Source organism: Grampus griseus, assembly GCF_964374135.1.
Source record: "Grampus griseus genome assembly, chromosome: 2".
In the NCBI taxonomy this organism is placed as follows: domain Eukaryota; kingdom Metazoa; phylum Chordata; class Mammalia; order Artiodactyla; family Delphinidae; genus Grampus; species Grampus griseus.
The window spans coordinates 161197851-161214213 of record NC_139018.1 but is presented as its reverse complement, the minus strand read 5'-3'; the positions used below and the strand labels follow the sequence as shown (position 1 = coordinate 161214213).

At 36.6% G+C, this 16363-nt stretch overlaps 1 protein-coding gene across 1 annotated transcript in view; it reads right to left on the bottom strand.

The window, feature by feature from the left end:
• Nucleotides 1–16363, bottom strand: part of MALRD1 (MAM and LDL receptor class A domain containing 1) — a gene marked incomplete at both ends in the record, with an annotated part of 578033 nt that overhangs the window by 509164 nt on the left and 52506 nt on the right. Inside the window, 5 exons of the mRNA XM_082648013.1 lie at nt 532–739; nt 1515–1607; nt 6688–6854; nt 10398–10544; nt 11220–11321. Of these exons, the coding sequence (XP_082504139.1) occupies nt 532–739; nt 1515–1607; nt 6688–6854; nt 10398–10544; nt 11220–11321 (717 nt within the window). The remainder of the gene's footprint in view (nt 1–531; nt 740–1514; nt 1608–6687; nt 6855–10397; nt 10545–11219; nt 11322–16363) is intronic.

The window sequence follows — 16363 nt, the reverse complement described above, 5'->3', positions numbered from 1 at the left end:
ATAAACAGTCTGAAATGAAGTTGTTGGGCTTTTTTGCCTAGTCATGAATACCAACCATGGCTGACAGGATTTCTATGTCACCATGGTTGTCTGGAAGGCCATGGCAGCCCTTCTCCTCTTTACCCTTTCCCCACAGCTTCCTACATGATTGGTCAGAATAGAAAAAGCCCTACATTTAATAAAGGTTAGCAATCCATAATATATGTCTCCAAAGAGAAGAGTACAAATAGGTTCCCTCTCCCATCCATTTTCCTCTTTAATCCACACACACACAAACACACACAACTAATCACAACTATTCATTTGTTGAACAAATAGAGAGATTTCAAGTGTTAGCAAAAAGCACCAAAACATCATAGAGATGTAGGACAGAGACGCCCACGAGGAATAGTAGTGATGGCTTCAGAATGAGAATGTACATTCATCTTACTTCATACAAATTAAATGTACCTTGCTCAAGACAAAGACTCTTAAATCCAAGCATAGTCATGAATGTGAGCATATGAGTGAGTAAACCATTAATTTACTTACAGCAAGTCGCTGGATCCTCATCACTCTCATCAGAACAGTCCTGCTGAGAGTCACAGACCAATTCCTGGGCGATGCACTGGCCGCTGGCACAAGTGAATTCATCTGCAGAGCAAAGCTGTCTGGATGGGGCCTGTGCACAGGCGTAGACCCAGAGCTCGTCTAGCCCAATAAAACCTTTCTGGCTCAAAATAGTCCCTTCAAAAATAATCTTCAGGGAAAAACAAAGAACAATTTGTGAACTTACAATCTCTTCAAAAAGACCCAAAAACAAATAATAGAGATTAAAGAATTATTAAGAAAAATGCCTGTTTAAAGAGCAAGCAAATACAACTAAGAATAAAGTTCCTATTTGATCAGCTTGACCCACACACATAAGACTGATGGGCACATTAGATCCACTGAGGCCTCTGAGAAACGACCCATGATCTGACGAAGGCATCCCATTTAACCACCGACAACGTCCCTGACTGCAAACTTGTTGTTTGGTCATCTTCACAGCCCTCTTACTTTAATATTCAAGGAAAAGAATAAATGTTAACACTACTTATACTAGAGCTATAACTGCATTTGGTTTTTTAACTACTAAAATTAGTTATTGCAATGCATGAAGGGAAATGTCAGGCAGACAGTAAGATACACAATAGAAGAGAACATTTAGAAAAATAAATTTAGGGCTTCCCTGGTGGCACAGTGGTTGAGAGTCCGCCTGCCGATGCAGGAGCCTACGCGTCCGGAGCCTGTGCTCCGCAACGGGAGAGGCCACAACAGTGAGAGGCCCGCGTCCGGCAAAAAAAAAAAAAAAAAAAGAAAGATTTGACCTGAGTAGGGCTAGGTACAATGAAAAGTAATTGCTCTCCCCAGATATACAAGTCTACATCCCTAATTTCAATGCTAATTTAAATTAAGCAATGGGTGATAAATTCATAACTACAAAGCTAAAAATTAAACTCATGATAAAAAATACTTGTTTTTCCCTTTTATACCTGAAATGTCTTCAGTCCTTCTGGTATTAACACATCCGCTTTCACCCATTTTCTGTGAGTTGATATGTTGTATGTCCAAAATATTTCTTCTTCCTTTGATCCAAAGAAAAAGACATCACTCATTCCCAAATTCTACTCCCATAGTTATATATGTGCTCTCTTAATTATATTTCAGTAGATTTTACCCTACCTGTAGGATATTAAGTACTAAGAAATCTAAAGTATTGGTTAAAAAGCTATATAACATTTTAAAAGAAAAATGAAGAAAAGGAGAGGGGAAGGGATGAAAAGATAGAGCACAGAGGATTTTTAGGGTAGTGAAAATACTCTTTATGATAATATAATGATGGATACATGTCATTCATTATACATTTGTCCAAACCCATAGAATGTGCAACACCAAGAGTGAACCCTAATGTAAACTAGAGACTTCAGGTGATAATGACATGTCAATGTTGATTCATCAATTGTAACATGTGTACCACTCTGGTGGAGGATGCTGATAATGGGTGAGGCTAAGCATGTGCGGGGACAGGGGGTATAAGGGAAATCTCTGTACCTTCCTCTTGATTTTGCTGTGAATCTAAAACTGCTCTATAAAGATTATTGTTTTTAAAAATAAGGAAATAAAGCATGTCTACATAGTAAAGCTGCCCATTCTTTTTTTATGATGGAGAGTAAGGACAGAACAAAAATTTGAACGGAATCTTGAATAAAGTACTGCACTTCAAAAAATAAAATTCTAAATAGCAACTAATAAACCAGCTATTTATATCTTAATCCCACTGACATTACTTCATTTTGCAATATTGCCATGATAATAGGAAAGAAAAAATGGCAGGCAAATATTTAACATGAAAGTTAAAAAATTGTTATCAGACATATTTTCTGTACAATCTCATCTTACATATTTTTTCCTATGGAAGAATTCATTCCAAGTTCCAAATAATACACTTGTTTTCTGGAGATTATACTTCTATTTGACTCTCCAGTCACTCAGTCAAAGACCTTTTCATGTCTTCTAAAGCATGCTATGTCATGCATTTGTATGGTGATCATTTTCTAGGTTGCAAAGTGTATCCAAAATTATGTTACTATATACTATGAGGTCAGATATTCGATAAAAGTCTATAATGTACTCCACAATTTTGCCTATGGTAGTGGACTTTATGATTTACGACTGTGCTTTTATGTTCTGAAATAATCCTATTTTTCCTTAGATTTAGTGAAATATATGTATAATGAACTATAGTGAAAATGCAAACAGTGGCATAAATATGTCTCAGGTTGAGCTCTGAGACTACCTCTGTGTTCTCCTTCTGAGAGATAGGAAACAGCACTGAAAGCTGACATCTAGTTGTAATTCAAATGACACATGACACTCATACTTTTTCAGACTGTCGTTAGCCTTCATTTCCTCACTTGGTTTCACTTATTTCATTCATACTTAAGATTTTCTAAAAATGAATCTATTTTTAACTTAGTCCTTTGCCCTTTGTTATCTACTCCAATTTCCAAGTCTTAAGTATTTCAGAAGATAGTCGAAACCAATTAAAATATACTTCATTCCATTACTTATTCATATCAATGGTTAAGACTTCCACAAGACAATGAAACATACATGGGGGACACATTTTCAGCTGATAGCTTCCAGGTCACATCACAATGAAGTGAAGTTATAAAAAGGTGATAAATACAGCAAATTTTTCTTTCAATAATTTCTAATGCAACGTCAATTATTTAGCATCGAGACACGACATTCTCCACAGATGCTGTTAGTGACACTACTTGGCAAGCTGCATTCACCATGTCCCCTCACTTTAATTTTATGAGGATAATTTACAGCTATTGTGCTCTTTCTTCACTGATTCCCCCGTTCTACTTGAAGAAGAATGCATTTACCTTTTTTTCAGAAAGCTGAGCAGAGTTCTTTCTAAACTTAAATGGTTTTTCACACAAGAAGTTAATGGTATATTGTGTCTGAAATCCAGAATTTTTTTAACACATTTTCCTATCTGACAACACAAGCAATGAAAAGGAAAAAGGATTTACCTCAACTAAATGAAATCAGCTTTTATTTTATTTTTGTCCTTACTCTCAGACTCTTATCTAGTTACTTTCAACAGGTGTCAATGTAAAAAAGAAACCCTCAGTTCCGAAAAGCCTTTCAAGGGATGTTCTAATTTTGTATTATCCTAAAATCAATCAAAATTATTTAAATGTCTTTATTCCCCTAGACCAGGATCAATAATGCCATTTTACCTTTCAAGAAAAATATTTATCGCTAGATCTCTTAGAGATCAGCTTATCCTTGCCCCTTTCAATGAAAAAAAATCAAGGTATCAAATTCAAGGTTATTTTTTTTTAACTACTTTTGATTGCATGTGGTGATAGGACCATGTACTGTGGCAAAAACCTTCCTTCAAGGAGAGCTTATTATAGCTTTAAAATCTGTATCATACAAGAAAAGATATTTTCTAAGGCATTTTCTTTCCTGTCCCAACTATGTGTTCCTGCTATTTATTTGCCAATGGGAATTTTAAAATATGTAAAAGGCACCACAAGCTGGACACCCCCACTATCCTTGGCTCACTGACATGGCAGCTGTCCTCAGGATGAAAGATAGGCCATTGCTATGATTATTTTCTTATAGATGATGGACAGAGACTTAATCCTAAGAATAGTTCGATGGTACAAACTAGAACTGCTACACACTGAAGCTGACTTGAAAAGTTTCAACTTTTTAGTTAACTTGTCTTTCACCTATTTTCTATTTCTCAAGTTCTAAAGTACTCTGAAAATAAAGAAAATTACCCTCAGCATTCTCACCAGATATTTCTTGGTTCATCAGCACATTTCGTTCTAAGGGTTATTTTCGTTATTCTATTCATGGAATATGTAAATGATCATTTTCATCAAGAGCTAATTTTTTAAATGATAGGTTTGAAGTCCTTTTTAACTTTGTGATAAAACATCAACTTGTAATTTAAATGTGCTTTGATGCAGTTTGCATCGGTGACCAACGTTTTATGTGTATAGAGCACAGCAAACAGTGTCAGAAAAGACTGGACACTGCCTTGCAGAATTCTGGGTAAACTAATGGATCAAACATCAGTCAACACTCTCTAAGATGTACCCCCAATCGGTTCTGATTAGCACACTAGGTCAGTTCTCCATAATTAACTTCTTCTTTTCCTATAATATGGGAGACGGAATCTTGGTAAGTCTATTCTTATTGTATGAGGTGGTATCTGAAGCCAATTTGTTTGCACTTTTTTCTTGTGCAACCCCAGAGCCAGCAGAGGAATGATATTGCTCACTTTCAATAATTCAAAACTCCATATCCACACACTGAAACTTAAAATCCATCACTGATGTTCAGGGTAGATTAAAATAATCCTTAGTATTAGAAGATAGATAACAAGTTTCTACTCAAACTTAGGACAGTGACTCATTCAAAATCTAATGACTATTGATTACCCACCATGTGAAAAACACTATTGTAGGACCGTATATTTTTAAAGCATCTTTAAGTATAATATAAGCTCAACAAAATTATTCCAGACTTTTTTTTTATGCCTTTGTGAAGAAGGATTTGGAAATTACAGAAAATTTCAAATTGCATGAAAGCTCAATGGGCTTGGTTTACATGGCACAGGTGATAATAACTAAAAGGTGCTTAAAGCTTGAATGGCATAACATATACGGTTAAAGTTTAACCTCTTTTTTTTTTGTAAAATTTCTCTCAATTATCTGGAAAGTTTGGAGTATTACACAAAGGGCAGGGAGAGGTTTCTGTCCCTCCACCCACCCCACACCATGTCAAATTGAATGAAATATATCAAATAGATTCTAGGGCAGTGGACTGCCAAATATTGCTACAAAAAAAAATGTTACAAAATGCTACAAATTGTGTCTCATCCGGGTAACAAAGGACAATGTATTAGGCCATCTGATGAGAGTAGTCATTCAACTTCATGCTTTAGAAGTCTGGAAAAGAGAAGTAGAAGAAAAAAGACTGGATATGAAGAAAACAACACAAAAGGAAAAGGGAGAGATGATAGGATAGAACTCAGAAGAAAAGGGGAATGTTTCTTGAATGTTCAAGTATCTTGGTAATAAGCAGTCTGATACTTGAGGATTAATTATGAAGTCACTGCAAACTTCAGAAAAGAATAGAAGAAAATGCTGTTGGCAGATGGTTAGTGGCACTTGTTAAGTACAGATGACAAACTTTTGTTGAATAATCAATCTGGCTGACGTCATGCAGAAGTTTCAACTGGATTTATCCAAAGTATTCCTGAGCCCAAGGAAACTTCTTGCTTGGATACTTTTACTGTCTTTCTTTTCCAATGTCAGAATTCCTGCAATTATTGTCAAATATTTCCCATTTGTAGAATAACTGCTGTTTACCCCTATGATTTTTCTCCTCCTACCTATAAATAAATTCTTCTTCACAACAGAAGTTCTTAAAGTGTCTCAAGTGTTTTCCCAATTGTAGAGAATTGTTTTCAGTTAGTTAGGTTAAAAAAAAAAGGGATTTGTTTATTCACTAGCATTACCACTACAACTTTCACTCTGCCCAGCACACCATTTTTTTTTAATTTATATGACTCATTTGGCTGTATTTAATCAGCAATTACCAATCTTTTAAAACTGTATCTACTGTACCAGAACAAGTAATTTGCTTCCATCATATTTACAGCTTTAAGTATACAGAGATCAAAAATCCAGAACAGATCACATCAGAGCTTCAGTATAGAGTTAACAATACAGAATCCCAAATATATTATTACACCATAGTGTTTAATGTATTTTCATGAATTTTACCAATTTTATGAAATATTTTGCAAACTACCACAGTGTACATGACAATATCTCCTAAACCAGCTTCTTAATACTTCTTTTTAAACGTATACCAATTAAACAACATTTGTGTTATTGTATAGCACAGGGAACTACATTCAATATCCTGCAATAAACCATAATGGAAAAGAAAAAAACAAATTACCCCTCAGAAGCAAAAAAAAAAAAAAAAAAAAATTAAAGGTATCCCAAATAAAGTCAAGATAAGGAATAGCCTACATGCAACTGAGAAATGGAAACAGAAGTCGCCAAGAATAGAAATTTCATTTATTCAATGAATTTGAAATTGATGCAAGTTTCTTCTCACCTTTTTATTATACAGTCCTACTCTCAGAACACTGTTTTCCATAGAGTAATAGAATTGAAGATGACAGCTCTTGCCCAAGCAGTGACACACAGAGCTATTTAGATAAGCCCTGCTGCCTAAATGGTTAAGAGTAGAAGCATGCTTAGCCCCTACCCATATATAGTAACCTGAAAAATAAAGGGGAAAAAACGCAACTTAGAAAAAATTAGCTGCTTTCTGTTTGAACAAAATTATTGTATTACTTTTCCAAATCAAGCTTGAAACACAAATATTTTATTTAAAAGAATACGATGTTTTTAAAAGATTGCATCAACTACAAATTACAGATTTTCGTTTCCATATTTGATTTCTAAAATGCATTGTAATCTCCTCCTAATTCCTAAAATCAGTTTGACAATACCTTCAATATGAAAATTCAATATTCTTATAAAAAGAAATCTACTGATATAAAAATCTCTGTGCCACCAAATGATCATTCTTCTGAATATAACAATGCAATCTTTCTTTAATCAAAAATTCCTCATCTTTCTTCCCAAAATTATTTTCCCTTTTGATTATTTTTTCTATTCTTCACAGAAAAACTTTTACCTTTTAAGGGAATATAATTTAAACTGCCCTCTTTCTTACCAAACTACATGGAAGCATCATATACTTACAGTCCTACTAAACTACACATATGGATTGTATAGTACATAAAAATACTGTCAATCAATTTTTTCCATCTGATTCTTAAAACCAATTTGGATTGCTTTTGAACTCAATAATATACACAATACAGAGATACAAAGATATTTCTATGTTTTATAACTTCAATTTTCAAAGATAAAGTCTTTCAAATGTTTTATTTCTTTGTAAGAGAGCAAATATTCCTGCAACATCTAAAAACGTTGAACTTAAATTCAGTGAAATTTATTTACTAGACATGTTAGCCTTTAATCAAACTAGTATATAATAAGTTAATACTTTTCCTCTGACCTATACGTAAGGAAATGATAAATAAAATAAAAACACATTTTTACAAAAGCAGAGACAGACTAAACAAGATAAAACATCTCAAAAGATAAGGAAAAAATAGATATGCCAAGTGATGAGCAGGGCTGAAACCACAGAACTCTTGGATGTTGGGACCAGAAGCAGGCTGTAGTAGCTAGAATTTTGACTAATTTAAATGTTGCAAAATCCTGGATGAACAGAGTCAAATTCTCTCTATGAGGTCAAAGATTAGGTCTGGAAATCATTCTCGTAAACTGAGGTGGGAAAGATACTTACCCTCACTGTTGTGGGCTATGGCTAAGAGACAGTACGTGCAAAACTCCAAGCATTACCATCAAGTATAAAACCCTAAACCAGGATTGTTACTCAGATAAGGTTCTGGGTTGCTGAGTAATACCACGATAAAATTGCTGAACAAGGAGGTAGGAACAAAGTAGAAGAGCAGGAAAGAGTAAAGTGGGTTTAGAAAGAGAACAAATTTCATTGAAAAAAAGCCTGCAAAATTTCCAGTTTCTGGACCACCATGTAAGAAGCTTGGAAGTTGTTATTCCTGTCCACTTAGCAAGAAAATATATGAACAAACTGAAAATCAACAACTCTTCTTAGACCCCTAGGAAAACTGAGGTCATGGTACAAACCACTGTGCAAGAATTGGTGAGGTAAGCAGATACAGAGAATCACAACTTTCAAGAAAAGAATCCCAAAATTGTATGGGAAAATACAGGGGTGGAAAAAACTAGATTGTGATTGATGAACTGCTGGAGGCTCAGTGTGAAAACATTTGCGAGTTAAAAACTCCAGGCAGCCCCATCTTAGGGAGGACCCCACTCTTTTGTGAGTTTTACCTTCAGGAGCCCTACCAGGTTCTCACAGTAAGAATCAGAGAAAAATCCTCTTGTGCCTACAGCTGGGGGAGAGGAAAAGTAGTCATTTTGAAATATATCTGGACTCTCCTGTTATCCTTAATAAGGCTTTCACTCAAGAGAAGCTTTACAACCAGCTAACCGACTGGAGATCCTAACTGGGAGAAGTGAGATATCAAATCTAGCAGGTTCTAACCTTCCACACGACAGGAGCAGAATACCCAGATCCAGCCCCCACTGGATCAAAGACTGAGATCCATTCATAGGACTACAGGATGCTTCCCTTCCCCTCACAACTTATCACCACATCAAAAGTGGTCCTGTATGATAACAAGGAAATAGTACCAAAAGAACTGCGGGTCTCAGACCTTATTTCAGAAGATATCTTTAGAGAAACCCGAAGACAACAGGGGGACCAAAACAAGAACACTACATGAAATTTTAGTCTCAGACATTAACGGCTACAGCCAACAGTAAACAGAGCCTAAACTCTAGTTGGATAAACATAAAAGCTCACATTAAATACCTATCTACCTTAATTCCTTTTATGCAGTACATTATGCCTGGCTTTCACACACACAAAAATTACAAGGCATACTAAAAGGCAAAAAAATATATAGTTTGAAGAGAAAGAAGAGACATCAGAACCAGACCCAGATCTGGCAGGGATGCTGGAATTATCAGACTGGGATAAATAAGTTAAGAGTTCCAGTGGAAAAAGTAGAAAACATGCAAAAAAGATAATGTAGGCAGAGAGTTGGAAATTCTAGGGAAGAATCAAAAAATGCTAGGGGTAAAAAACAGTATAACAGAAATGAAAAATGCCTTCAAAGGGCTCATTAGCAGACTTGACTCAGCTGAGGAATGAATCTCTGAGCTTAAGGATATGTCAATAGAAACTTCCAAAACTGAAAAGCAAACAGGAAAAAAAATTAATAACAGTGAAGAAAGGAGTGATTCTATCTAAGAACTCTGGGGAAACTACAAAAGGTGCAACATATGCGTAATGGAAATATGAGAAGAAGAAAGAGAGAAAGGAAGAGAATCAATATTTGAAGTAACAGTGACTGAGAATTTTCATCCAAATTAATGTCAGACAAACCAGAGATCCTGGAAGCTCAGGAAACACCAAGCAGGATAAATATCCAAGAAACTACATCTAAGCAAATTACTATATTCAAAACTGCAATCAAAGACAAGCGAAAACCTTGAAATATTCCAGGAAGAAAATAATCTTACCTATAGAGGAACACAGATAAGAATTGGATCAGACTTCTCTTCCGAACCACGTAAGCAAGAAGAGAGTGGAGTAAAATATTTAAAATATTAAAAGAAGAAAAAAACTCAACCTAGAATTCTATGTCCAGCAAAAATTATCCTTCAAAAATGAAATACAAATAAAGACTTTCTCAGACAAATAAAAATTGAGGGATTTTGTGGCCAGTAGACTTGCAAGTAATGCTAAAAGGCATTCTTCAGTGAGAAGGAAAATGATACAGGTCAGAAACTCAGATCTACATAAAGAAAAGAATAGTATCAGAGAAGGAATAAATGAAAGTAAAATGAAACATTTTATTTTCAACTTGCTTAGTTAATGAAAAAATAAGTTTGTTCAAAACAGTAATAGTCCTAATGTATTTGATAATGAAATGAAATGAATGACAGCAATAATACGAGGGAAAGGAGGGAAGACTTAGGAGTATTTATGATAATGGGCTTGCACTACCCATGAGGAAGTATAGAGTTATTTGAAAGTAGACTTGGATTAGTTGTAAATGTATTTCACAAACTCTAGAGAAACCACTAAAAACAGTTAAAAAGGAAGCATAATCCATATGATTTTTTATTTGCTACCTTCATCATCACTGCTTTGATGCTGCTGAGGTGGAGATTCTAACACAGAAATTTCTCTTGCTTTTGTGCGCATCCAGGAAGTTTGCCCAGCAGATGTTTCTGACACCCAGTCACACATGTCAAAATCAAATCCACAGGCCTGACACACTAAAGAGAGGAGAAAAAGATGTCAGTGGACTATCACAGTCTACTAGAGTGGCTGCTTAACAATGGTTATAGTTGCAATCAAGGCTTAAACACACACACACACACACACACACACACACACACACACAAATTCATATCTGGAAATTTTGATTCAGTAAGTCTTAGAGTGCCCTCTACTTTTTAAAAGTTCTTCATTTGATCCAGATGGGCATCCTCCGAATGAGAACCACTGCCGCCAAAAAAAAAAAAAAAAATGAAGAGATTTCTTTTTCTTGTACCACTGCTTCCACTGTGGTTTTTTAAATGGCATAATATCTGACCTTACCTACTTTATGGAATTCAGTTAACTTAAATAATTTACTATTCACAATCACGTTGAAATTTTAAAGAAACATTGTATATAATTCCAAGATCTTTAATGTAATTGTTTTACAAAACAACATTATCTTAAATTGACATATTTACTGTCTTTCACTTTTTGAATAAACAACAGACTTGCAATAACACTTCAGCTAAAACCCCAATGATACTCCTGCTAAAACTAAGACATAGATGGCAACAGAGTTTGTCAAGTGAGTATCCCTACTAGTGGTCTGATATTCCTGTTAGACTTCTGAGACTCATGGACGGCCTACACACTGACAAGGCAGGCAGACATCTCATCTTAACACTTACACCTCAATCCTTCATCTGTAGAATCAAATCTGCAGAGACTTGCATCTGGATGGCATTGTTCCATCTTGGTATTCGATGTTTCTTGACATGGTAAAATTTCATCTGTAAGATTGGCAAGAAGTGAGATGCAGGTGTCACTAGAAAGGATCATGTATTTCTTAAAATGTTAATATTTGTTCTACAGAGCATGCTCAACCCAACTCCTCTCTATGGCAGCATCATGCCTTAGGGAGACTCATTACACAGACAAAGAGAGATCGATTCAGAGAGAGGAGAGAGAGAGAAAAAAACAACTATGCCAGTGCTTCTGGATTTTAACAGATCTCTGTAAAACTCTTAGAGGAAAATATAGGCGGAACACTCTGACATAAATCACGGTAATATATTTTTGGATCCATCTCTTAAAGGAAATAAAAGCAAAAATAAACAAATGGGATCTAATTAAACTTAAAAGTTTTTGCAAAGCAAAGGAAACGGACAAAATGAAAAGAAAACCTACTGAATGGGAAAAAATATTTGCAAATGATGACTGATAAAGGGTTAATATCCAAAATATATAAAAAGCTCATACAACTCAACATCAAAAGAACAAACAACCTGATTAAAAAATGGACAGAAGAACTGGATAGACATTTTTTTTAAAGAAGAAATGCAGATGGCCAACAGGCACACGAAAAAATGCTCAACTTCATGAATTATCAGGGAAATGCAAATCAAAACTGCAATGAGACATCATCTTATACAGTCCGAATGGCTATCATCAGAAAGAACACGAATACCAAATGTTGGCGAGCATGTGGAGAAAAGGGAACCCTCTTGCAGTGTTGGTGGGAATGTAAATGGGTACAGCCACTATGGAGAACAGTATGGAGGTTTCTCACCTTCCTAAATATCTGAGCTTTGAATCTTTTGACATCTTGTTACAGTCATCTACAGACACTGGTGCCCTACCCCTCAATCCCTGATTACTTTACCCGTTGGCTCAATGTCACTCTCTGTCACTTCAATGTTCCCATTCATCTTGCCCTTCAATTTCTCTATTTTTCTTACTGATGCTCATGAAGGAGAACTGCTGATGTAAAACCACTTCTGCCACCACTCGGCTGACTATGATCGTAACTAACGGTGATAACAACTTCCTCTATCTTAATTATGAGGGGCCCACTCCCCAACCATCACCCCTATCTTTCCACTCACTCCCTCTAGTATCTCTACTGTAAAAAAATTTTTGACAGCATCAGGACCTACAAAGCTAATGGTCCTCCAGTTTTGCAATTCCTTTCATCCTCTCTCATGTCCTCATTTCTTTTCTTACTGGTGTTAGAAAATAGTCATCTGCTGGCTCTTCTCATGCTTCCACAAACTCAGGACAAAAACTCTGACAAGTACAATCCTTCAAGTCGTGTAAATGCCTGACAATTAGCTTTCTTGATTGTAATGTAAGTGCCTGACATCAACCTTTTGATTGCTGAGGCATCCATTTCAAAGACATCCATCTCTAATAAACACATTGCCCCCTACACTGGATAAAGAGCCAGTGCGTCCCACCCATGAAGTTCCCCTTTTCAAAAGCCCTTGGTGACCTAGATAACTGAGCACTCGAGTGACCCAGCTTTTCCCTTACTGCACTTTAATTCCCACTTGTATGTTTTAAATTCAACAATAAAAAGTAAAACCGGGAAACCCTAGGCACCCCACCCTCGACCCCAACAAAGGCAGAACCCTAGGTTTACTCTCTCTCCCCACAACCTCGCTGTATGGCCCCTGGATGTGCTGGGTACCCTCCAGGACCTGTAAGAAGCAAATCTTGTTTTTCCAAAGTTCCCTGATGGTTGTTGCAGGGGTGTGTCTCGTAATCATAAGAACCGCAAGGGCTGGACTAGCCACAACATCACAACACTGCCTCTGGTCTGGGAAATGTCTGTGGGGACTCACGACATGTAATCTGGGCCCAGGTGAGCGCCTGAGATTCCTGGCAGATAGCATCACTGTGAATAGGCTGAGACCCACGCGACGCACTCCACCTGCATCTGTGCAGGTGAACGGGAGTGATGGGTCAACACCAAGCTGACTGAAACGACTTCATATCCCTGACTACTCACTTCATTGCACTGGGGCCATCCCGCTACATCTTCCTAATTCTTTCCTTTTCTTCCATTTCTAGACAACTGTTCAAAACCCTCTACCCACTCCTTAAATCTCCAACTCCTCCTCCCCCTGAGCTAATCATCTTGCTTTATGTTTCATTGGGAAAATGAGAGAAACCAGAAGAAAACCTCACAAGCCCCACCACCTGCACCGCCACCCACATGCCTTTCCTCTTCTTAACTCTGATCAACCAGTCCTTCTCTTCTCTAGGTCCACTCCTTTCATTTACCCCGGAAATGCATCTCCTCTCCCCATTCTGCAATCATTCCAGCAATTTCCTCCCCTCTTTTACATCCCACATGCTTTCTTTCCCTTCAGTATACAAGAGGCCACAATTTCGCCCATCTTAAGAAAATTAAACCTCCAACTCCCTCCAACTAACTTCTCCAAGTTCTGCCTATTCTCACTGATTCCAACACCACTTCTTCTCCCCCCATTCTCTCTTGCATCTGTTTCAATGAGGGTTTTTTTTTCATTTTTTTAAAAATGAAGTTAAAATTCATATAACCTAAAATTCACCACTTTAACCATTTAAAAGCACACAATTTGGTGGCTTTTATACATTCTCAGTGTCATGCAATTATCACCGTTATCTAATTCCAAAACATTTCCATCACTCCAAAATAAAACCCTGTACCCATGAGCAATCACTCCCATTCTCTCCCCCTCCTCAGCCTCTGGCAACCTCTGATCTGCTTTCTGATGACTTTGCCTATTCCGCACATTTTATAAAATGGATTCACACATTATATAGCTTCTTGTGTTTGACTTTTTTTTTTTTTGCGGTACGCGGGCCTCTCACTGTTGTGGCCTCTCCCGTTGCGGAGCACAGGCTCCGGACGCGCAGGCCCAGCGGCCATGGCCCACGGGCCCAGCCGCTCCGCGTGCATGTGGGATCTTCCCAGACCGGGGCACAAACCCATGTCCCCTGCATCGGCAGGCGGACTCTCAACCACTGCGCCACCAGGGAAGCCCTTGTGTTTGACTTTTTACTTCTCAGATGTTGTCAAGGTTTATTCATGTTGGTGTAACATATATCAGAACTCTATTCCTTTTTTTTTTTAACCCTTACCACTGCGCTGAAACTACATATATCAAAGTTGACCTCTCCATTGTTAACCTACAATAATATTTAATTTTTCCTTCCCAACATACCTGACATATCAGTAATACTGATATAGTTGATCACTCCCTTTTACTTGAAATGTTTTCTTCACTGGATCCTGGTACATAATTTTCTCCTGGTTTTCGTCTTAAATGACTAGCGTTTATTCTCGTCTCCTTGGCCGGTTTTCCCTCATCTCGTCGATGTGACACAAGGTGACATTAGCCTTGGATCTCGTCTCTTCTCACAATCTTGTTAATATCACCTAGTCTCCTGCCTTTAAAACATTTCCAATGCCAATAACTCATAAAACTATAACTTAGGTCCAGACCTTTCACTGGACTCTGACAAATCCTGTTCCCGACTTGGCCACTTCACTTGGATAACCAACATGCATCTCAAAAGAAATATGTCTGGAACTAGGCGTATTTTCTGATTTTCTCAGCCCAAACTTTCTCCTCCCACATTTTTCTCATCTCAGTCCATGACAACTCCATCCTTCTAGTTCAGGTAAAAAGAGTAGGGTCATGTATGATACATCTCTTACTTTCATCAGACATGCCATCCATCAGCAATCTTTGCTTGATCTATAAAACACATCCGGAACCTCACTACATCGAGGTACTCACTACTGCTACCAATTCTCAGTTAAGGGAACATCATTCTTTCTGGATTATAGATAAAACTTCTTACTTTGCCTCCTTGTCGCTGCCCTTGCCCCATTATTATCTTTCAATATCCTCAAACTAAAACAAAATTAAACTACACATCTGGGAAATCCACATTTTTTCGGTAATGAAATATCACACGTTTAAATAAAACTGAGATAACCAAGTATTTTGTTTGATCTGAATGAAAATATAACTTACTAAAATTTGTGTCATATAGCTAAAACAGTACTTAGAAGGAAATTAGTAATTATAAAAGTTTTCATTAGGAATGAAAAATGATTGACCTCAAATCCTATAATTTAACTCTCCATTTACAGAAAGAAGGACAAGAAGAACATATTAAAGCTAAATCAAGCAGCAAGTCAGATCATGTCTCCTCTGCTCAAAATCATCACACGGGCTTCTATCCTACACGAAATGCATGCAAAAGTCCTTTCCATGATCCTCCTCTTACAAACCAGGCTTACGCTTACTTCAGAACCTTCACCTTGACACGTGGCTTCCTTCCAATATACACATGGCTTGATCTCTCAACTTTTTTTTTTTTTTTTGCTCAGAAAATATGTTCTTCACGTGACCATGCCTGACCACTCTATTTAAAACTTATCTCCCCCTTGCCTGTGGCACCCTTATCTCAGTTTTCTGGTTTATTGTACCCACAGCACATAACACCACTTGACATAAAGTACATTTTTCTATTTACTTGCTTAGCTTCTTTCTCTTTATGACTAAAATATAAATTCCATAAACTCAGGGATTACCATTTGTTTTTTCACTGCCTCTCCCTCATGTCTAGAAAAATTCTTGACATAACATAGATGTTCAATATATACTTGTTTAATGAATGAATGAATAAGTGACCTAAGACCAATTCAATGAAATCTTTTACAACAGCACAGACTCTATATAAATTGTTCACATTTGTATTGGAAATAAAATTGAAGCGATTGGTTGTGCAAATGATTTACAAATAACATCCATAATCTGGTTTCTCATAATGGAAGCTAACAATGATGAATATGCAAAGCTTCTTGAACATAAGATCCACTGAAAATAAAACTGCATATGCAATTAAGGGAGTGTGGGCAATAAATGAAACTAAGATTGCACAATAACAATTACCATGAAACAATTAAAACTGTAATTTTTGTAGATTTGTATAATAGCTACAAATCTTCAGCCCCTGGAGGTGCATAATTAAATGTTTGCCATTGTTCAAT